This window comes from Amblyomma maculatum, chromosome 1, assembly GCF_055883805.1.
Source record: "Amblyomma maculatum isolate TAMU_Amacu chromosome 1, ASM5588380v1, whole genome shotgun sequence".
Taxonomy (NCBI): domain Eukaryota; kingdom Metazoa; phylum Arthropoda; class Arachnida; order Ixodida; family Ixodidae; genus Amblyomma; species Amblyomma maculatum.
The window spans coordinates 323456205-323480631 of NC_139344.1; the positions used below are offsets into that span (position 1 = coordinate 323456205).

General features: G+C 42.7%; 2 protein-coding genes across 14 annotated transcripts in view; one reads left to right on the plus strand and one right to left on the minus strand.

The window, feature by feature from the left end:
- The window catches only part of LOC146207306 (uncharacterized), a 42619-nt gene extending 41637 nt beyond the window's left edge, over positions 1-982 (plus strand). For 6 of the 13 annotated variants that reach the window (XM_084584222.1, XM_084583957.1, XM_084584078.1 and 3 more), the window contains one exon: positions 389-981. In XM_084584222.1, coding sequence (XP_084440348.1) covers positions 389-575 — 187 coding nt within the window. In that variant the 3' untranslated portion in view covers positions 576-981. Of the gene's footprint in view, positions 1-388 lie in introns of all 13 variants that reach the window. The other 7 variants (XM_084584497.1, XM_084584421.1, XM_084584351.1 and 4 more) reach the window with 2 other exon arrangements.
- Positions 983-6023: 5041 nt separating this feature from the next.
- Grx3 (Glutaredoxin 3) overlaps positions 6024-24427 on the minus strand; it is a 29372-nt gene continuing 10968 nt past the window's right edge. Inside the window, exons 4-10 of the mRNA XM_084584863.1 lie at positions 23075-23188; positions 19067-19151; positions 18362-18451; positions 14523-14673; positions 12456-12566; positions 10381-10513; positions 6024-6134 (exon numbers count right to left, since the gene is read on the minus strand). Coding sequence (XP_084440989.1) covers positions 6090-6134; positions 10381-10513; positions 12456-12566; positions 14523-14673; positions 18362-18451; positions 19067-19151; positions 23075-23188 — 729 coding nt within the window. The 3' untranslated portion in view covers positions 6024-6089. The remainder of the gene's footprint in view (positions 6135-10380; positions 10514-12455; positions 12567-14522; positions 14674-18361; positions 18452-19066; positions 19152-23074; positions 23189-24427) is intronic.

A 24427-nucleotide genomic window follows, 5' to 3' on the forward strand; every position in this document is an offset into this window, starting at 1 on the left:
TTATTACGTGCTGACAGCACTTTGCATCCTTAACCCTTGTTGCACTTCGCACATACACTCCGGGGCACCGAACAATCCGCTACACCCGCATTAAGGCCGCCGCAGCTCGGTGACTGGTATTGACCTCGTGACGTGGCGTCATCTATCCACATTCAAGAGAAGTGCATGGAGCGAGACCTGGTCGCACCGCCAGGCGCAGTGTCAGCACCTAAATATGTATATTCCTACACCGTGCCTCTCACAGAACCGTCTGACTCAGCGTAATCTACTAAAAGGGAATTTTGAAGTGTTGCCTTCTTAAAGAAACAGAGAGGTATGCTTCTAGTCAATGTGCTTGCATAACTAGGGACTTCACATTCTGAATTTGTTTTCTTCTTTGCACTTCCAGAGTTGAAGGAAATGGCTGTGGTGCTGACAACGAGCCTGATGAACCTATGGGCATAGAATTCGATAGAGCCTTTGATCAAAAGTTCTGCAAGCGTTTGCAGGACAAGTTCGCCAAGCTGAGGCCGGAAGTGGTGTCAACCATGAAAGCCAACATTTTTAGAATGCTTGATGAAGCAGCCAAAGACTGAAGCAGTTCAGCACACCCATGTTTCAACTTTATTGTTTTTACTGTTGGTGTCATGTTGCTCAAGTTTTAAATTGGTAATGGAGAGCCATGCTTTTTTCAGGAAGGTTTTAATATGTAGGCCAAAGACGGCCATTTTACCTTACTGATCATTTCATAATACTTTTTGATATTCATTACATACTGCAAAAGGTTTTAATACTGTGTTGTTCAGTTTTTAGCAGGGAACTTGCCGTGTCATTTGCATTCCTGTTGGCCTCCTTGCATTTGTTTTAAGTTCACTGGAGATTATGAGAGTCTCATATATTCTGTATTTTATTGTGCAGGAAAATAAAATGTTAAATGGCACAATGAAGTTGATAGTCTCATATATTCCGTATTTTATTGTGCAGGAAAATAAAATGTTAAATGGCACAATGAGGTTGATTGTTATTTTCATAACAAAAACATCGATGAGGAAATGAGCTTGCAAGTTTTTGTTTGACAATTTCTGCCACTTAAGGAGTGCATGTGATCTTTGCATCATCACCTTCCTCGCTCAGCTGAAGACAAGCCAAAATTCAACCCCGAAACAGTCCCACGGAAGGGTCACAAAATGTTGATGCCATTATATCTGAGTGACACTAGCAGTTGACAAAAATCTTAAAAAGAAATGCTTGCATGCACTGCAGTAGCCTTAGTCACTTCAGATTCATCCATGAAACTTGCTCAGATCTTTCGTATCATGTTTTTGAAGAATGCGTGCGAGTTGTCCCCTGCAACACGCTGCAAGTATAGTATACGTTGGTTATGTATTTAATATTATCTTACCGGCATAAACTGAAATTAAAGCAGTTAAAAAGAAATGGCGAATGATATAGTATTAGGCCAAACGTGAATTAAGTGCACCAGCACGTTCAGGGGTGGAAATGCTGCTCCAAAGTGGCTGCCATGATGTTTTGTCATCAAATTTAGCAGAACACAGATTTCAGGGCTCGGTGGGCCATGATATTGCCTACAACAAATATGATCCGATGCAAAAGTGGCTGCGAGAAGCACAGAAGAGATTGGCAGGGTACAAGTTGCGCGTATACACTATAGACCTTACTAACGATGACAGCACAGCTTTGGGATAGCTGTAACGCACCTCGGGCTGGGCATAATGCATTTAATTTTCGTAAACTAGAAAAGTGTAGAGCATAACTAATTTGCATGTAAATTTGAAACAGGCCTCAAGTGATTGGAGAGAAATAATATTGCGCTAGACATATAGTACCTTCGCCAGCCTTTTGAATTGCCGGTGGTTAGAGAAGTGAGACCAGCGAGGGAAGTAGTCACCGTGGACTACTTTGAGCAGTTAGGAAACTTGCCTGATTACAATAAGTAACACAACTAGTTCTAATGGTTCAGCTGTGAAAACAAGCAGGTACTTCACTACCGAGCCTCTTGTTAGTCGCAAGAGTGCCGAGCCAATGTCGGACAAAAGCATACTTGGAGCATTATGGGGGTAATGCCACAAAGGTGCCAACCACTAGAAATGTTATCAAAAGTGTTGGAAAACCATACAGCGCCTATTGTCATTGTGTTGAAATTATGGACACCCCATCATTACTCAAGTGAAAACATGAGCCTGTGGCAAAAGGCTGAGAAGTCTACCCTCCAGCACTGTCTATCCTTCCTGAAGGCACTCCTGAACAGTGCCCAGAAATTTATTTGTACTGACCGTGGTACTGACATTGATGTGACTTGCAGAACTAGTGCTTGAATGCACCAATGTCTTGGACTCAATGTTTGAATTTATCAGGTAAAAATTGTCAGACCTAATGTTCTGTTATGAAGTGTAGAAGCAAGCACTCTGTTTGCTGCTAGTCTGTTTCATATTGTTGCTCAGGTCAGCTTTTACTTTGAGCATCTATACGTTTTGGTTGTTTGTCTTATCCTGTCATAGATGTGTTCGTAGCTTGCAAAGCATTAAACATTGAATAAAAAGGAATCAAATTGGATATTTTTGTATGTCGAGTACAGAAAATTGCTATTAGAAGTGTTTTACCCTAGATCTATGCTCCCAAACTCCCATTTATTGCTCCAAAGCTGCTGCAAAATGCTTGAACCTGTTTCTACCCCTGATGTTGGATTTCACTTCGGTTGGCAGCTCAGTTTTTAGTCAAGCAGGCTTCAGACAGATCAGCCAAATCAGTGCTCGGGGACATCAGTGGTAGCATGCATGATAAAATTTTTGGACTGCTTAACACACCTGAACAATGCAATAGCGGTTTGTCCTGGATTCCTTACACACGGATGGAAGCCAATGAAGACGACTATGCTATGCACTGCGCAAGGTTTGGATGCGATGATAACATATTGGTCAAAGCTCATCTGCCCGCGCTGCTGCGGGATCAAAGCCCACTTGTGGCCATAAAGGGTTTTATTTTATTTCTGTTATTGTCAAAGAAGACCGGGCTAACAAGCAAGCATCAATAAAGTGCACAAGTTGGGGTCCTTGTGCTAGAACGCTAAAATGAAGATGCATATCGTTCATGTTTAGTGGCATGTGAATGTGGCATTGCTTAGATTGTATATGTTTTCGGACTGTACGGTGTTTTTTCGGACTGACCATTCAAACCGGGCATGCACATGAAAAAGACTATGCATCACTGCAATCAGATGCTGCTTTTGCTACTCACTGTTTTAGGCTATTGCAGAATGTATCAGACAAACGAACAGCTGTTTTTCATAAATTAGGACCCCACCCAAGCTATCATAGCCAGCCATCAATGGTGTATTTGGTTCTTGGTGAAGGCAATATAGATATCCGTTTTAAGTATATGGCAGTTGCTTTATAGTAGCTCATTAATGACTTTGTAACATTTGCAATAACCGACCTGCACAGGTCTTGGCTTCTACAGCAGCTGCTGTGTGCTGCATCAATGGGAGAATAAGTATTATTGCGCGAAGGATATACTTAAAAGGCATAATGGCAGCGGTGAGCAGTGCCCAAGAAGAGAGAGCTTTTCATTAACATTTTGCACCTGTGGCAGAAGTCCCTTACTAGCATTAGGCTAGAAACTCGAGAATGACATGGTAAGGCGTAAAGGGCCACTGTTCAGGTAAGGACCTTTTAAGCAAAGGAGCCCAGTATTTCGATCAGATACCGGAGATAGTCTGTGCAAAATGCTACAGTGATACGCGCGCCGCAAAGCAGGAAAAATACAAATCAAAGCTCACTCATCCTCTCCGTCGGGAAACCAGCTTCCTCCTTTCTCTACGAGCCGCAAAGATGACGTCGTAGTCAAAAACGACATCCATTGGTCCGTCTCGCTGTCTGAGGGTGAAGGATGGATGTCTACCGCTCGCTGCGCGCTTTTCCCTCGCCACGGCCGGACTGAATCAAACGCGGAGGAGGAAGGGAAATTTGTCTTACGGAGGCTAGACGACCGGGCAGGAGAGTGAAAAACCTTTGCGAGGGAACAGGAGGGGAGAAACGCAACAAAATCGGGTGATTGCGGTGGCTGTAACTGCGTTATTAGTTACTCTTTTCAAAAACATTTTGCGGCCTTGCGTTCTGGGGGCGAAGTCTCACAGTCACCGGGGAAGAAAATATTTTCGAACGGAGGGTGGACAGTGGGCCTTTAAGGTGGAGTACGTGGTCAATTTTGGTGGCAGGGCAAGAACACAAGAGCGATTTCACAGCTAATGCCAGCCACGTGACTCACCACCGAGCAAGAGTAGCCATAGGAGGAGAAAAGCTTCTTTGAGAAAAAGATGAGGTGAGAAGGTGACCATAGAAAAACAAGCGACCCCAGTTTGCCGTGGACTTTGCAATGTCAGCAGTCGTAGGTAGTCTTCTGGCACACTGTGAAACTCGCTCGACTAGGCCAATGAAGTTTTAGCTTCAAAAGGGTATATAAAGGGAGCAACAACCAAGCAGTTAAACAAAGAGGGCTCAGTGCATAGTCTTCCTCAACAACCACATGCAAGCAATACACTTCATCTTCCTTTCTCCATGCCTATGGCCGTGACATAACCCATGAAAGCACTGTCGCAGCGCTAAGGCGAGGATATATCGGGGGATGTAGCAGCTAGAGTTTAAGCCAAACCACATGAATGACATCAGTCACAGGAATGGATGATGAAGAAAAGATGGGACTCATTTCTTAAGTCACGCCAGTCACCTGGCAGATGACTCAATAAGTTCTGGTGCACTGAGGCAGCAGCCTCGAAGTTTGCAGCCTATAACATGGCGGGAGGAACACCACATGAGGACAAAGGACCTGGGGAGAAGTGGACATCCTGAAGTTGGCAGTTGTGAATAGCCTTCAGCTTGTGATGTGCTGAGGCAAGTATGAGCAACCTGGCACGCCACATTAGCACATTCAATGGCATCCTGTGCATAACCCATGGTCAAAGCGATAGCAGGCAGTAACATGTACAAAGGCAAGTGAAGGTCCCGACCGAACAAAAGACCAAGAAAATGGCAGTGGTTTAGCTCCGGTTCAAACTAGTTGAGTTGCGAATGCAACAGCTGCATGGCTACGCTTACGATAACTTAGGCTACGCGCTGAGCAGCGGCCAGATTTTTCTGCCACGCGCTCTTAGCTATATATACACCACACACACACCTTCTCTGCACAACCAACGAAGAGAGTGAAGCGCAGCTGGGGCCGGCTGTGGTTATGACGTCACTTCTCCGGCACCGGTGAAGCGCGTGGCGAAGCGCAGCCACGACAGCAGCTCCGACACACCAGCTGCTGCCTCTCACGTCACGCGGCTCCTCGCGCATGTGCAGCTTGGCCCATGCTGTGCCACGCGAAATGGCTCGAGAACTAGCGTAGTGTTGCTTTCGCAACGAAATGGAAAGCCAGAAGTGTCATGGCAGGACGAATTATAAGCGAATGTGACATAAGGTAAAACTTTGTCCCAGTTGCAATGATCTGCAGAGACAGCCCATCTCTCAATGTTTGATTCAGGCATTTGGCAAGCCCATTAGTCTGAGGATAGCACGCCATGGTGAGTTTGTGCTGGGTTTAACAGGAGAAAAATTATGTTGATGACTTTCAACAAGAAATAGCGGCTGCGGTTGGTGAGGAGTTGCTGTGGTGCACTATGGTGAAGGGTGATGTCTTTGAGAAAAAGGCAACAAAGCAGTTCTGAAACTTGATGCAGAATGCACACATGCATGTACAAGCATGCCGTATGGCCTGTTGACATTCAGCATGGCACTTGCATTATTTTATAGCAGTGCCAACCACTACCACACAGTGCGAGAACTTTGCCAAGCCAGTGGCTACACATACACACTGCATATAACGCACATCACTCAAGCATGTCTTACTGAAGCTCACCAAGGAGAAGCTAAAGAGATACTATGCCACAGCAAACTAAGGATGCACAACGGTCATGCTTGTAGGGTCACTTGAGGGCGTGTGCATAATGACTTTAAACTAGCCATTGTATTCAAAAGAACACAAGCTTGTTGGCCAGTTAAGAATGAGCAGTTTATTTGTGCAAAAGAGAAAAGGAAGAATAAGCTTTTCGGAAGTCAAGGATTTAAAGCAGCCATAAGTTCTCCAGACTCTTCAAGCTCCTGCAAGAACAACATAAAAGAGCCTAGAGTCAAAAAAAAGCACTGCTGGTCATTGAAGTACTTTCTTGTAGCATAATGAATTGAAATTCTATAATAGAAGGCTATAGGAATCGCACAGCGAGGGAAGCCTGTTATTGGTAACTCACTGCGTGGACTATCACTTACCAAAGTAGCCCATTCGTTTAAATAACACAGTGCAACAAATTATTTGCCAGGCCTGTTTCATATACAGCCCTACTTTGCAGAGAATAGTACAGTCGAACCCCTTTATAAGGGGCATGCACTAGGTAGCATTTTTTATCTCATATGAGATATCTCTTATAAGCAGGGTACCACATTTACATTTTCTAACCAGACCTTCTTTCGGCGCAAGCATCCTACGGCTAAAATGCGCAAAAAAGAAAGGTACATCATGTTGCAAAAGCATGAACCACGTGGGAAAAAATGTTTATTACCCGCTGTATCTGCCCACTCCAAGCTTGTAAAGCACAGCGTTGTCAAATATTGTTTTGTAAATGGCCTGACTAAATCCTGTGACCATATGCTTAAAGAAAGTCTAGCCCTGCAAAATAGACGCCTGTCTGAAGCGGGGTTCCCGGAGGTCCTTGTAGTTTCTGTGGCCGAGGGCCTGCTCCAGAAAATGAAACAAGTCCGGCAATCTGAAAAGAATGCCGTGACAGGCCTGGATGCACCCAAAAGAGTAGCAGTCATTCCGTATATCCACCAGACTTCCCACAACCTGAAGAAGATTGGAAAGCGCGCAGGCGTTGACGTTGTGTTTTCGGCCCCACTTAAACTATCAGTTCTATGCAAGAAAACTAACCCGTGCTATAGCAAGAAGAAAAAATCATGCATGGTTAGACACCAGAATCGGTTTGTCACTTGCGACGAAGGTGTTGTATATCGCGTTCCGTTGTCCTGCAGACGCGAATACATTGGACAAACTAGCAGAGGTATAAATACCAGATTGAAAGAACATAAACAAGAATGTAAATGATGGTGACCAGGGCCATCTTAGCACGCACTGTCGTAATTGTGGCGATGAGTCTATACGTCGCCGCAGAAAACCTTGCGTGCCTGCGTTCCAAAAAAGCACAATCGTTGCTCGACACAATGATCAGTGTGTCAGGGAGATAATTGAGGCGGTAAACATACTCGTACAGAGGAAAGGTGTGTAAGCATGCCATCAGTCGCACTAACCAAGAAAGAGCTGAAGTTTCTGGATCGATGGTGATTAGGGCCTTGTCCTATCGCCTATGCCTTTCATGCCGACTGCTTTTCCTGCTCTTTCCTGCTGAAGCTTCAAATGTGTATAAATGCGTGGCATATCAGAGAAATAAATAGTTGGAAGTCAGCGCTCTTTTCACTCTGTCTGTCGTCGTCCCTTCTCGTGGTTCGCGCTGCAACACAAGTTAGATATGAACCAACTAGCCCGCCAAGCAACCGTTCTGCATTATTATAGCTTTCATTTACATATTGCATTTGCTTGGTGGACCACCACACTGACCACACCTCACAACTTTCTTACATTTATTTACTGCTGAAACAGTTGTAAATCTTCATCTGCTTCATGGCTGCATTAATGCTGTACAGCCTTTCCCAGCTTGAAAATCAGGACAAGAACTCCATGGCTGATTGCCAAAGCTGTATATGTTGGCAAACTATGCTTGCAGCAATTGCAAAAGGCGATCACAATGTGCCGTGGCACCGCAACTAGCGATTCGCAACTAAGTTATGTGTCTGGTAACACTACAAGAATTCAAGTCAAGAAAGAAGAAAGGTACCAGAAGCAGCCAAAACTATAAATAATCACTAGTAGAAATATCCCTCAGAAATTTGTGCTTGTTTGACAAAGGGTAACAGCAGCCGTGAGTAACAAGTCTGTGAATGTCGCTACTGAAACTAAAAATAAATGAAAAGCAAACTAGGCATTGCTGAGTGGAGTTGAAACTGGTTGAATAGCAAACACAGCAGTTTATTTGTCCTCGCCAGAGCAGAAACACTCTTGTTTTTATGTCATTTGTTTTGGTCTTGGCTTGGCTATATGTATCTCGCTTTCTAGGCACAAAGACTTGTTTATGTCAGCGGCACTAGCTGGGCACTTTCTTTGCATTTTCCAGATAGATTTGTCGCTCATAATGAAATGCAACTTAATAGACAATTTTCGCTATATTCTTCAGACGACACAACACCTACGGTTATTCGTGACAGGAAGCTCCACTAACTGGAGAACCCAACACGCGCCCCCAATATGCTCACTCAGATGCTCGCATATGAGGTCGCATTTGTGCTCTTTGTGGCAAGCTTCTCTTTGTTGCATTCCCACAGCAGGGGCTTCTTTTAGTCATTTCATAGCTGATTGAACTGCTCTTTGTTTGCTGAAGTTATAATTAATAATGGCACAGGTGTGTCTCCCTTCTCTTGTTTTCACTGCAGCTGCTACTGAACCTGGCGATGTATGGTGCCGCATCTAATGTTAAAATGTCTGTTACAAGCAAGACTGAGTACCAAACTTTAAGGCTAATTTGTCCTTTATAGCCAATTGTCTTCTGCATCCATCTGTTAAAAAAGAGGTTAAATTAATGAAAGTCACAGGGCAGCCAACCATTTGGGTGAATGGTGTCTCTTATACTCGACTGTCTGTCACATCCATGTCTCTTATAACGGGGTTCAACTGTATTAATCTAGTAATTTTGATATTTTTCTGCATCATTGAAGCCTTCTCTTTCTCCTGCTGCCGAATGCCTTGCAATGCAGCAGTCAAGTCAAGCATCAGCGAGAAACAGATAATAAACACTACGTACTGTGTTGACTGAAGTCCCTTTCTGAGGTGTTAACGGGCCCCTCGCTTTACCATTGGTAGGATGTTTCCTCTGGCAGTTGTGACACACTGGAATACTCATACTAACAGCCATGCTAGAGGCATCACAATCAGGCAGTTTTCGCATATTTTTGCAGCCATGCCCTGCCAAACTTATTTTTTCAGCATGTTCAACACTGACAATATTTAATTTTGACTCTCTCTTCTCTGTAAGAGAGGCATGAAGATGCATTAGAATTCTCTGTCATATGTCTCGCAGGGATGGATTTATAAGAATGGTCGTGTGTCATCTCCCCAGGTGAGAAATTGTAAATAAAGAAAGAAACAAGCTGAACACAATATTTTTGACAAAAGCAGTCCAAGCAATGTAAGGTGCAAATGGAGCTGTCCTTTCAAGTGTGACCCATACATTTTTGCCTACAGCAGCGTGTAGCCAAGAGACAATGGACAAATATGGCAATCCACAAGCAACATTCTTAGATAAGCGACAGTTGGAAAACCGCGCGTTAGGAAGTAGGCCAAAGGAAGTGCCGGTCTGGCGCCCACGAATCCCAAAACAACCACAGCGCCCCTCTCATCAGCTGCAACGGACGGCTAAGGCGGAAATTTGAAATGCTACTAACCTTCTTTGAGCAACGCAGTGAAAAATAAAATTGCATTTGCGCAATACACATTTGTACGCAGGAAAAGCCACCGCATTTGCAGACATAGCATCTCAAGCAGGCACCAGCAGACGACACGTTTGAGCTGCGTCTACAACCTCCTTTCTTGAGACGCGATGGCTTTCATATGTGTACAAAAAGGTGTTTTAAGAAATGCAAAAACAGTTTTATTTTCTGTTGCATTGCTGAAAGCAACGGGTTAGTAGCATTTAAAATTTCTGTCTTGTTTACATTTGTGGTAAACATCAACTCTTGTTTACATTTGTGGTCTGTTCCACGTTGTGACTTAATTAACCATTGTGTGGAGCTATCATTACAATATGTCATTCATTCTTGCAGAAAAGAGACCCTCTTCCACGTGTTGCCAGCAATACTGACATGGACTTTTCCATTGTTTGGCAACAGGCTCATGGTCACTTATGCATTACCACTGTTGTTCGGTTTGTCTATTTGTCATGGCATAATGTGAGAGCAACTGGCATGACCCAAAGAAGTGAACTACTTCTCTCATTTGCATTCAAATTATAAGACGGAAAGGCTCTTCCACAACTTACATCAGCTAGTTTACACACGACCTCGCATTATGCATCTCAAGGTTTACCCAGGTGTTTGTAAGAATGCAATGCTTCTTGTATGTGCATGCAACAAACAACACGTGCATGGACGTCTAGCATCCAGTTCCAGTGCCATGACGACCACGTCTTCTGAAAATCATCATGCGACACTAGGGACCCTCACCATGCCAACCTATTTTTGTGCATACCTTGATTATGTCGAGGCCGCCTACAAGCGTTCCTTTGGCATACACCTGTGGGTATGTGGGCCAGTTGGAGTGTTGTTTGAGGCCCTGTCGCACATCTTCATCCATCAAAATGTCAAAACTGTCATAAGTGATTCTGAAACAGCAAAACATGGCTTCCTTGCGACATCAATGCTGAACATTCAGGATCTTATGACTAAGATGGCAGTACTGTGCTAATCAACAGCAGTGATGATTTAAAATTATTAATGTGTAAGCATTGTATAGCTATGTAGATAGGTTTCGCATGGGTATTACCTTGTCGGAGCTGTAAAAGAGGAACTAGTCAGTATACTGTAAAAAGAATGGTACCATCCAACAGAACGTCAAGGAGAGGTATGAAAGTGACAAAATGGTTTGTGGTTTGTGGGGTTTAACGTCCCAAAGTGACTCAGGCTATGAGAGACGCCGTAGTGGAGGACTCCAGAAATTTCGACCACTTGGGGTTCTCTAACGTGCACTGACATCGCACAGCACACGGGCGCCTTGCTTTTTGCCTCCACTGAAAAGCGGCCGCCGGGGCCGGGATTCGATCCCGCACCCTTGGAAACAGTAGTCAAGCGCCGTAACCACTGCACCACCCCGGCGGGGTATGATCTGGGTTTATAAGTTAAATAATTTGAGCCAATTAAGTCAATCAGGTGTCGAAATAGCTGGGAGGGTTAATGGTTGTGCCCAAAGAGGGTCAGGTGGCATTAGACTTCCAGTGACGTAGGCCTAACTTCCGGTGGTGGGAAATTTGAAACGTTTGAATGAGAACGAGCGGGAAAGGGTGTGATTTGCGAGTACAAATGGGTGGGAATGGTTAGAAAGTGTGTAAAGAGAGGTAATAAACCAACTGCAGTATGAAAAATTCCGAGAGCACTGCAGAATCTGCAGTGCAGAATGCGAAAGTCTGAGCGTTAGTGCTGCACGTGGTACATTGCGCGCCCTTTTGAACACAACCAGTGTTTCATTGAATGCATCAAAGTTCACCAGCGTTCTATAATTGGTTTACGCGAAAGCAAAGGCACAGTATATGTCACTTGCGAAATCCCGCTGACACATCTCTCGAACAATACAGCAACGCTCTGGCTTACGCATTTCTCCAGTGCAGATTCTACAGTGATCTCAGAAAATTTTCTCAACTGTGCTTAACACAGTACCACGATGGCCAAAATAAATACAACCATGTGTGACGGTAACATACCCTGAAATCTGTCTACGAATGTACAGCTACACTGGATAGGCCCCATGGCGTCATGCAGTACACAGTCGCTCATCTATGAAGAAGATCCGGAACTGTGAAGCCCCTGCTACATGGCCCTTCATAGTTACGACATGGAACCATATCGAAGAGCACAGCTTAATGCTTTTAGAATATGTTTGTGGCAGGGACCATAAAAGATGACAGCCATGCCATAAAAAGACACAAATGTGAAAAGGCTACATGATTCACCCAAAAGCCCCAATATGGCACCTGACCCCATTTTTTTTGCCTAAGAGCACAGCTAAAGGAGCTATATATTTCTTGAATCATAAACCTTGCGTCCAGCCTTTAAATGGCTGCAATCTTACAATATTTTAGTTATCTCTCAGGTGGCAAAGATTTCATGAGATCTGAATAAGATGAGAAAAAAGTATCAAAATGATTGTTTCTTCCACATCTGTTCATTAAAGAGGCGATGACTGATGCACTGGACTCACAAGATTGTACAGACACCATCTTCAAGCGCATTTGGTGGGAAAAGATGATGCCTCGCTTGTTATGAGTGACGTATGCTGCAAACTTTCAAGGCGAGGTTTAAAAAAAGCTGTACTGACGAAGGTAAGAAAACTAAACCTCAACAGTTTCCCAGCTACACATAGCATGGAAGTACAAATTCAGAAATGACTGCACATGTTTAATGAGCTGTTTCTCAATGTCAATAATCATAGTGATAGATTTGAATAGGCGCAGTAAAATAAAATATTTAGTGTTTGAAGAGCTGCTTGTATTATTTACAGCAATCTTCCAAAATGCACATGCACAGGGGCAAAATGTATTAAAGGTGAATTACTTGTTTTTCCTGAAGATTTCCACAAGTGTTCGGCTGAAGCCACATCGGGGTGCATCTGGTGAGCCCTTCATGAAGACCATCACAGGTGCCTTGTTGATGAGCTGCTCCAACCTGCAATGACACATTGAGATGCCATTCACAATAACCGTAGGGGAAAATGTACAGTCATGTGCACAACCATGCTATGGATGTCAGTCTCCAGACGGATTACCTAGTACATAATGTGTAATAGGTGCTTGATGCATATTCAAGTGATAATTTAGTTTTTCCCATGCACACAAAGGCTGCAAACATTTGTATTTGTTACATAACACAACAAAAGAGTTCGAACTACTCTGTCCATAATTGTATGTCTTTTGAATGAAATAATTGCAGGTGACAAGAGGCACTAGCAGGAAAGAAGGTTCTAGATTTATTTGAATGCTTCCCTCCACACCTGCTTTGTCTTCTTCCTCCCCGAGTGTTCGCTCATCCCCGAAATTGCTAAGAGCAGCCTTTGGAAAAATCTCAGTGTGATTATGGTGCTTGGTAAAGTATTATTACAGCACAGCTGTTGCGGGTGCGAATAATGAAGTCTGTTATAGTTCTTTTCTTTTATACAATATGTAAAGTGTACAGTGGCTTTCACAGCTGCACTTTGCAGACGTTGGCACTACACTTCATCTTCAAGGCATCTGACAGTGTTTTATCACCGTGCGCTCCACCTTATTGACAATGAAGGTTTCACATGTAAAAACCCGCGTTTAATAAAAGGTTTTTTTTCCCAGATTTTACCATGTCAGATTTCCGCCTCGTATTATACGCAGATCCGAAAAAATTGCAGCCTAAATTCGCAAATCAGGCCTCGTTATTAATTAGCACTATCAGCATCAGGCTTCCAGCGAGAGGAGGCGCCATCTAGCGGTGGCGTCGGCTGACTGTTTCGATGGTGTTGGTTTCCACCACTCTGACCCCCGCGATCCTCGTGACCCCAGTGCCAGCGACGCGCACGCGGCCAGAAGCATGCCGAGCACACCTCGCACAGACCTCTCCAGCCATGCTGCCGTGCCGTGGAGAAGAGCTTTGAATCATGCTAGTGGTGAGACTGTGGCAGCAGGCATCATCGTACTAGCTGCAGTGCACACAATGCCATAATGAGCAGGATAGGAGACTGGATGAAGTTGGAGGAGACATGACACGGGGGCACCTGTTTCTTAAACAGTCACATAACCCCACTGTCGGTCCTCCCTCCACTGGTGTCTCCACAAAATAAACTCCAACTTGCATAGTGAGTGATCTCCATTGTCTCTGCTCCCGATGCGCAACAGCTATCTATCTATGTCAGATCCACACGAGCAAGCATACAACAGCAATCAGCATGCACTTCTTGTCCCTTGACTTTTTCACTGTGCTCTAACATTTTTCGCTGCTTTCAGAGTGAACAGTTGGCCAACGTGATGTAACATTTCATATGTGAAAGCAGCAGAGGCTGCTGCATTAGCAAAGTAGAAGTGCTAACAGCACTGGAGCATGCCATGTTGTTTACTGACAGTTACTGTGATCATATACGTTCTTATGTGAATTCATGTTGTTTTTTTTTGTGTGTTACGGTCATAAACTTTTTGCATGGTATGGCCAAATTTTAGGTAACTTCCAAAGGATAGTCAATGTAGAAATCACCACAACACCTTTGTTGCATGAATGTTCTCTACATGCACTTCAATGGTAACGGCAACGGGGAACTAAGAAATTTTTTAATATTCAGGAAGTCACTACGTGGAGGTTTACTACATCCAGGTTTAACTGTATATTCATCCCAGAAGCACATACAAGTTTTTACATGTCCGGCAACTCTCAGTGCGTAAGACAAGCACTCGCTTCGCATTACAAAAGTAATGCAACTTTCTGTAGAAAATTATTTGAAGGCTAGCATTGAGCTGCTGACATCACAAGCTACTTTTGCAAGCCACGAAGTTTTTTTAAACATGCCTGAAAATTTTCACACTTCAATTTTCAACTCTTCTGCACAGACATACCTTAGTAATAACACTGTGTTCAATCAAGCAACAAGCAATGACAGACAAGCACCTTTGCGTCAGGTTCACCGGGGCACACAAGTTGGCAAGCTTTTCTTGCTCAGCAAGCCTCTTCATTTCGTCAATGCCACCAACAAACTCTCCATTGACAAACAGGAGAGGGTAGCTGCAAGCCGCTTTGTTTGCCATGTGTTCGGTGAGTTCTAGAATGAAGAAAGCACATGCGGAAGGCACCTGTACGAACAAATTCCATAAAATCAGAAAGCAACAGTATCCACAAAGAAACATCAATGCAAAGAACACTAGGACAAGTGCTAACTCGCAACTGATTTTATCGAGAAGAACGAACACATTTTTAATCTTTGTGTCCGCCAAATCATAGACTAAGCATATATTATCAAACTTTTTTCTTTCTGATACAATTTGACAGAAGTGTTACCAACACAATCATCTCTTTTGTCCCTAATGAAAAAAAAAAAAAAAGAAAGAATCTTTGGCAAGTTCACGCACCAGCTGGTCGCAACTTCCCTTATAGTTTTTGTTCTTGCCAGCAAAGCTGGTATGGATTGTCAAATGCAGCAATAAGGCATGCGCCATAGTGCATAGGTATATTGCGCCCCTTTTCATTCTTTATCGAAAGCTGGTGCTCCTTTGGTTGTTTATTGATATTGTGGCCTTTTTGGTCAATGTAACTTTCCATCGGGTCCACAGAATTTTGTATGCTACCCCTGCAGAACAAGATGAACTGAGTGGCATGATGTTTCATGCAGTCTGGCCCGCTCTTTCTCCCAGAGATGATATGGGGGCACAGCGAGGCAAACTTAGTGGGGCAGAAAAATTATTGGGACATCATAGCAATTGACTAAATTTTTCAGGTTGTGGTACTCTCTGTAATAGAGGGCAACAACTGGTCTAATTTCTTTTTGATTTCCAGCTTTCTGGAATGTTCTAGCCTCCTTCAATCCCTACGAGCTTCTCCAGGCCACAGTAATTATGACCGAAATAAGGAAACCAACTTTTTTTAAGCCAACTAGCAAATGCAGCTAATAATATTCTTCAAAATACCATAAAAACTGGCATATAACACAAGGTTTCTTTTTTTTTTTCTTCCCCAGCTTTAGCATGTAAAATTTTTACCTCATATTACATGCAGATCCAAACAATCTTCAGCTTAAGCTTACAGTAGTGGTCTCATTGACGTGCTGTGTAGTGGTGATGTCAGTTGGCTGTTTTAATGACTTTGATTTCAATACCATTTCACCCATGCAACACTCAGGGCTATCAGAAGCACAACAATCACACTTTGAACAAAGTCAGGACTGCAAGAGCAGTATACTCAGCTGCTTTTAAATGGAAAGTACTTGCAGCTGCTGAAAGCATTAGTACCTTGTAAAATGCTGCTACACAAAATGGGGGAAGTAGGCAGGAGCTACATTCCTGAGGAGCTTGACGGTTGTGCTTTCAAGAAATGCAAGATAGTGAACACACTCAATGGCAGCGAAGAAGTGTTTCTATGAAAAAAATATGTCCGAATTACAAGGGACTCTTGGAATGCGGTTCACCCAGCAATGACGACTATAGGTTCAACTAAGAAAGCACTCCCTGTGTACATGCATACAGTGCAAGATGGAGGCAGGTATAAGTGTGGCACCCAGAAATTCGTATGCCAGATATCAGCACCCACGGTGCACAAAGCAGATCCTGCAAGCACAGGGGAAAATACATACTGCTCTTTCTTTTGTGGTGTAAAACCGCCTAGCCAAAAATGTTGACGTGCGAGGAGAAGTGAGCCAGCACTAAGTACACCGAGATGTGTGCCGCCTTTCAATGCCTGGCGATACAGAATACACAAGCACAAGCAGTGTGTGCCTTGTGAGGGTCTGCCGAGTCGCTCAGTCAAGTGCAAAAGGCAATGCAAATAAATGCTTTCAGTGAGCTTTCCCCAACTAGCATTATACGCACGTGAGAACATTTCCCATTTTTGCTATCCTCAATTTGCATCACGTATGTAGGTCCACATTATATCCAGTTTTTACGGCTGTCAGATTAGCAGCACATCCGTTGCCATCTTCTTGCAGATTTTGCTGCCGATACTAATGTCAACTAGGTTGCCAGCTATTGTGAGTTTGTGACTCAGTAAAAAATTTTGCTTGTATAAAATCAACTGTTGGCATTCCCATTAGTAAAACCGAAAAACTGGCTTTGTTGAGGCTCAGGCACAGTCTATTCCAGATATATCAAACACAGATATGTCGAATTATTGCTTATATCAAACTCTCCGAATGCCCCTTTGGAAATGGCACGCAAAAGTATGGGAGGGTGTTAGTGTTTATCAAATTTCTGTTCAAGGGACATTCCATATACACTATATCGTACTGTGTGCCGTGCCGCTGCAAGGGGCATTTCTCCTAATAGTGCCCCAAGATAGTTTTTCACTGAGCCGAGTCAGCTGCACAGCGTTGGGCACCTGCTGGCAACGCTACTGCTGTAAAGCTGCTCTACGAGGTGAACATCAAGTTCAAATGAAAATGCGCTTCAGTCTGGCGGTTTGCTTTGAACGTGATATTGCTGTCGAGCAGAGAAGCTAAAGTTTGATGCACTTGCTGTGCGGTGAACCCTGCTAGACGACCGAAGGCTAGCGGTAGCTGTCGTGTGGCCTGCTTTGCTGCTGAAAGAGACAAAGAAATCAAGTGTATCCTATTTTCTGTGAATTATAGCGTTTATAGTGTACCAGCAACAAAATTAGACTTGTCATGTTCAGCGGCAGCTTCGCCCAAAGCACTATCCGTAGCAGCTTCGATGTCAACCACAACCGCAACGATGCTTGTGCTATGCGACATGACATGTGAGGTGCAAGCGCTGACGCTTCTATCTGCCCTGCCAAATATTGAGAGCATGTGCTTGTGCCCACGGAGCGGCACGTGGAGATGCACCCTTTTTCTCATCACTTGGTGTGCAGTGATGCTCGGCTCGCGGGTGCATGTACGCACGCCTCGTGGCGGTGGGCTGCCAGTATGCCAAAGGGCAGCACGTCACTCCAGGAACTGCATGCTAGCAAGGGGAACACCATATTCATGCTTCTGGGTCACAGTGGAGCTTATCTGATGGCATGTTCTATACATCGAATTATCAATATATTGAACTATTTAATGATCCCCTTGGAGTTAAAATATCCAGGATCAACTGTGCGCTATTAGGTGGAAAAAAAAATAGACTTTCAATCGGAATGATAACTGGAAGGGCAACGTTTAGTAGGACAACACATCACAACAAATCGAAAAGCGTGCAACTGAAATTGTATTCCTAGAATATTATCTGTATACTACCAACAATTAATATAAAAGCATTAGACAGTCCTCCCTTCACTTCCAACTACAAAAGTGAACAGAGTTACAGTATTACAATTGCTCTCTTCATGAAGCCAAGAGAACTGCTTTCTTGGTTTCTACATTAAAATAACAAAACAAGCACACAAAAACATGACAATCAATAGCAATACGATGAGATAATTTCCAAATTCCACTCATCAATACCTTAGCAACGATACATACAATATATGATTTGATCGCAAAGTTAAATTTTAGTGCAGCAAAGTTAAAAGTAGTGCAAAGTTAAAAGTAGTGCAAAGTTAAATTTTAGTCACAATTAACAATTTAACTATAACTAATTATGATGTGTAATTAGTAAAGCAGTCAGTTAGTCATGTGGTCCATACACCAGTTCACTACAGCACATTATATTAAGTGAGACTAGTTGCTAGGTAGGCTATATCCCAGTTTGGCCTTGGCTGAACTTCAAGGTCATCTGGAGATACCGAAGCAGTCTCCAGGTTTGTACCTAGATTAGTAGGACTATCACTCTAAAAGGCACAAACGAAATTACAAGCCTTACGCTGGTGTAAAGCAGCGTCCGTAGTTACGTCAAATCGCTCGAACTTGAGGCCTGCCTTCTGAAGCAGGGCAATGGCTTCTGAGTTTTTGCCTGTGAACAGAAGACGATGTACCAAGTGTGTGAAAGGGTGATTTTGGCAGTGGTCACTGTTTCACTACACTGGTCTCAATGACACGAATCTCTCAGGGCCACGAAAAATATCCACATCATGCGATTCAAACACAACCACAAAATCCGTATGCAGAAGCATTGGTAATTCATTGGTGCAGATCTGTTTGTGGCTGGTGGGGTTTATTTACAGCAGCATGCCACCTTTTGCTGCTCATGGTGCATGCTACATGACTGGAGACTGCAACATCAGCAATGAATCAGGGAGTCCTCCTCTATCAGAATCACCTATTAACTGTCGTATGCCACAGCTCACTTGTGACATCAGCAGCGTGTGGGCCACAAGTCACCATCCACAGCCCTTAGTAGACATTGCATGACTGGTGATCATGGCATTGGCGATCTGCGAGCAAGCAGAGCTTAGTGCTTGAGGGCATAGCCGCAGCTCGCACATTCAGACGATTCGCAGTGACACAGGACTCAGGAGTGTGTTTGGAACATTCAAAATTCCGCACGCTATACACAATGCACTGCAACTAATGAATTTTATAAATCTGTATCAACCATGATCATATCACTGCGATTATGCTGCATCACCTGCAGTAGGTGCAGCTCCACTGCCTTCCATGAACAGCACACAGGGAGTCTTCGCTGTGATTGCCTGCAGCCTCTGCATATGCTCCTGCAACATTCATGTCACAATTCATAAATCCTGGAACGATAGCACTGCATTTCATAGTATCTGGTTCAACTTGTATATCATGGTTCACCTGTGCATCCTTGTGGGTAAGACTACAGAAGATGGACTTTAGATAACTGTTTTTCTGTGCCTCAATAACTACTGCAGGTGCTCTGTTATAGCTATGGGCTTTGTTTTTGCTGCTGTTAATGGCCACTATAAAGTTTTGAGCTGAGATTTTTTTTTTCTCTTTCGCAAATGAAAGAGGAGACTGCGACAAAAGGAAGTTAGGCCTGACAAGGTAACAGTTCCCCAGTACAGTCTACGGCAGTGTGCATTACAGAAAACAAACGTTAACAAGGCATTATAGCAAACAACACAATTCCAACATACGGCAGTTTAGCAGCAGAGAAATTACATGCATGAACATAAAGGACATTGTGCCCTCAAAGCAAATTATAAAATAGCACAAAAACAGTGAAAAAAAAAAACATTTGCATTTGCCAAAGACAAAACAAAAAAAGGTAATTATTTTAGGTCAGCGAGCGTCAATTGCTTTTATATGTCTCTTTCAGATTTTCTCTTAAAGAGATGAAATGCGAAACTTAGGGATGGGTTACTGAGAACAGCTGGAATCTCGTAATTTAGCTTTTGTTTTCCATAATTTGTCCTCATTTTAAGGACCAGGTTTCTGTGTTGCCTTAAGAGGTCTTTACTAGGAAGGAGCTTAGGAGAGACGGTGAACGGTCTATTTCTATGGATATGCTGTAACAAGCAGTATATGTAAACCCGGTTTGCTTTGAGTATAGTATTATGCTTTAGGTATAAAGGTGACATTGGCAAACTTTCTGGCCTGCCGTGCTAACCCTCAATAGCTAGTAGTGCCCTTTCTCTGCAGACTTAATAGCTTCTGAAAATTATTGGAAGTTGTGAATTTAAAAATATATAGAGCATAATACACAGATACTTTTAATGAAACCAGTAAAAGGTCGCTAATCCTGTAGACACAGCCAGCAGTTTTGCTATGGTCCGTGGCAAGTTTGGAAATATGATTCATTGAACCTGACACCAAGAAAATTCTGAATCATAATCTGGTATATTTTTTTTGTTTTGCATACCTTACACAAAGCATGTAATGGATTGGGGCAGTAATAGGTCCGAAATAATATAGCTTTTGGACAAGTTTAAGCTAAATTTGCCTGCATCTAAGCATGCAATTTTACCAAAAAACGGTAGTAAATAACATCTAGAGTAGTTTCTAACTCTGGCAGGCAGAGTTCAGGCTGTGAAATAAAAGATATTTGTATCGCCAACATACATATCCAAATCTGATGCATCAGGTATGTTACCTATATAGTTAATGCATACTAAAAACAAAAGTAGTCCTAAAATAGATCCCTGCACTCCTTGAGTAACATAAAAGCTATTGGAAACAAAATTATTGCATTTTGCATTCTGAGATCTGTCGCTTAACTAACTTCTTAGCAGGTTCAGAGGAATACTACACATTCCATAATGAACTTTCAATGGAAATTCGGTAAAGTTCCAGTTTTACTTCTTTCAAAAATGCAGCAGTAAATATGCACAAACACACCGAAATAATATGTCAAGGACAAGCCATTCACTTTCAGACTGCACACTTCTGTTGCACCTAAAATTAGCATTTATGTCGTTATGAGCGGGGTTCGGGTGCCGCACGACAGTTCCTTGGCCAAGTCGACACCCATTCTAGCCAGGAGCCAGGACAGCAATGCTGTCGAGTGCAGTTACCAAGGCACTCCTCCCCAAATAGCCCGCCCCCCATCTAGAGATTTTAGAAAATGGGAACAATATAAAACTCGGCAACGAATACAACCAAGATACTCCATCTTGCTCTTACTATTGTATAAAATCTAAACCCAGATGCCTTTATCCTATTATTACTTCCAGCCCAGCATCAAATGGTGCCCATTAACTTTCTTGACTGTTTATGCATGTCAAAAAAAAAAAAAAAGCTTTTTTTTCTTTTAAATGTTGAGTTTTTGGTATTCTGACCATTTAAGCAACCTTGATCATTCCTTTTTCACATATAAAAATAAAACGCAGCCAAAAATAATCACGAAATAATTATGAAACTTAGTTAAAGTATTAGCGATAAATATAAGAGGTGTAGATCCAACCCATTTACAAGCGCGTGATATGTATGTGAAATCGCGACATCACATGCAATCAAGATTGTGCAAGCTGGTAGGCCTATGTTTTTTATTCACAAGGATGGCATCACCGCTTCAGAATTCCAGAAAGTAATAATAAAAATAAACATCATTCTAGCTGCCAAAGCCGAGCTTTTCCACAATGCCTTCTTATAATTTTCAAGTGCACTTTTCTCAACTTGTTATTTTGTACCAACAATGGCTTTTGTGCATGACACTGCAGGCACTATAGTCCTATAAAGACCAAATTTGTTATGCATAATATTTAAAGTGTGTAGAGTTCAACTATGCGGCTTTTTGCAATAAGTGGCAGTTTTAAGTGCTCTTTCGTGTCTATATGTTCTTTCCTCGTTCTCTTGTATTGTTTCGTGCTAAAGGTATTCATTTCCACTATGAACCAGCCCATCCAGCAGAACGTTTTATTGAGTTTAAAGACTCATTTTTCTTTTTTTTCTTTAGCATCCAGGCACCAGCCACTGAAAACGATACACTAGATGTTAAATTGTCTCAAAACAGTGTACACTATGGGAACGACATTAATTTGCTCGATTGTACACAGTGCAGTGTTGAAACAAGATAACTCATGCTGCACTGCTCTGTCGTGCTTACTGCCAGCAGCTGCATAATGTGCATTGTTTTCACTTATGAAATTTCGAACAGAAAAGCATCAAGTTATCACAGAGCTAAAATCAAGCTTGGAAATAGAAAACCTAGTTGTATAAATGGTACAATTTTAATTCACATTAAGAAAACCAAGTTCTTGAGTTGCATGTTCCCTGAAAACCAACAGAACAAAGACATATATGCTACATGCTGAAAATATTTGTGTAGTAGCTCTCCTAGTGTTTCAGACGTACTCTTCTGGCTCAGTTTTTGCAACAATAAGCATACTGACCGCCTGTAAGGAACTGTATAAAGAATTTTTCACCCTTCCACACAGTGCTAGTAGCCCTCGTCTCAATGGCTACACTTTGCTACACCAGAATACGCCCCTTACACAGTAAGAGGGACATTTTAGATCAGGCATGGTGAATGGTGAAGCCTGCCACCTCACTGGGCATCGTTTGGCACCACTGTGTTCGATTATATACATTTTAGATTGAACCGTGTTTTATATAATTTGGAAATTATGTGTTTATCATAAATATTCAGAATGAGGTCGATACAGCTAATATTTCATAATACATGTGTTCATTATCATGAGGCTTCCAAGTATCATCTTTAGCCATCCCTTTCCATCCCTGATCCTACAGAATACAGCAGCCAATTAAAACACTAAAACTTGGGGTGACCTTATTACTCGCCTTTGAAAAACGAAACCATCTTTCTTTTCTTTGTACTTATTTTATCAAGACCAGCATCTCCAAGTGGAACATGTACATTGCCTGTAGCACAAGCTATGTGCATTTCAACAATGTTTGTTTCAGGGCTAGTTGGTTCATGCTTTCAAAATAGAGCAATAGCCCAGCATATGTCTCTGTAAGAGAGAGTGGACTAGCATCATCTCACATGTATGCTGGTTTAGTAAACACAAACAATGCACAGAGGATTTATATTGCATTTACAACTCCACAATGGCCAAGTGAACTAAAAAAAGTAGAAGCCCTCACTGCTGACCAGCAGTAAAAGGCATTAAAAGGGACAAGACAAAAGTGACTTGTGCCCTCACCAGTTCCTATTTTCTCCTTAATGTCTGTGATTGAAATGTACTGCATGAAGTGCCCCTTTACTCACCCGTTTCTCGCCAGCCGCAAGTGGAGGCATATCTACCCTGGCCTGAAGCAACTTCAACTTGCGCACCAGTTCTGCAACATTCACTCCTTCCACCTTGTCAACAGCTTGCCCATTCTGCAAAAATGTTGCATTTAAATTAGTCCCACTGCATGTCGACAAGAAAAGCAACATGCAAAATATGGCAGTGCAATCTAAGGAGAAATAAGGGACAACTAATATTTTAAACTGCCTTCTAACTGTGAATACAGGATAACTGATGGTTGCTTAGGGTAACAAATTGAATTCCAAGGAAACAAAAGCATAGCAGAGGGCAGCAGAAAGTTAGGTGGCCAGGTAAGGTTAAGAAGTTCGCAGGGGTCAAGTGGATGCAGTTAGCACAGGTCCAGGGCCCGTATTCAGAGTTTGTGTAGTTATCGAAGTGTCGCTACCTCACGTGACTTCGAGTCATCTGATAGGTGGAAACTCCGGAACTGGGTGTTGCTACTACGGAACCGGAAGAGGAGGCAACATCATGTTCCGGAGTTTCGACCAATCAGATGATTAGAGATCACGTGAGATAGCAACATTTTGATAACGACGCAAACTCGGAATACGGGCCCAGGTTAATTAAAGGAATATGGGAGAGGCCTTCGCCCTGCAGTGGGTATAGTCTGGCTGATGATGATGATGTCAAACTGCAATAAAAATTTGTACTCGTTAATTACTGTGCTGTTGTCATCTGTCCAAAGTATTTGTTTGTGACGAGCATCAAGCATGCTTACAAAAAAATTGTGTCATTCAAAATAATGTAAACATCCTCAGATTTTGAACCAATATAGGTTTTAAGTGAAATCTGACTCATGAACTAAGTGGAATGGATTTGTAATAAGGGGGAGTAATTACCCATTATCATCCACCTGCCCCAGTGCTAGCCATTTCAGTTTCCTATAATTGTTAGAGCAGCTGCCTCAGTGAGACGGCGGTCCTGAGTTCAAACTCGGAACGAGACGAATTTCTCTTCTACTGCGAAGTTCCTGCGGAAGCTGCATCGTTTTTCTTTGTAGCCACATAACTGTGCTTGAGCAGGTACTAATAACTAATTACACCCTTAACATCAGATTTGTGCAACACATGGCCCCAGAACTTTTGCAACGTAATACTTGATTTTTAGTGAAGCCACAAAAACAAGGCGGCTCTGGTTTCTAAGTCTATACATACAGCTATACAGCTATACATATTTTGCACCAGAGGCAGCTTCAACAGGTGTTTAATCAATAAAAATGATGATATTCTGGATGCATAGGTACTTATGCTTCCCACTTACTGTTCCTCAATAGTTTAAGACGTGTGAAAGCTTTTGCACACATGTGGAAT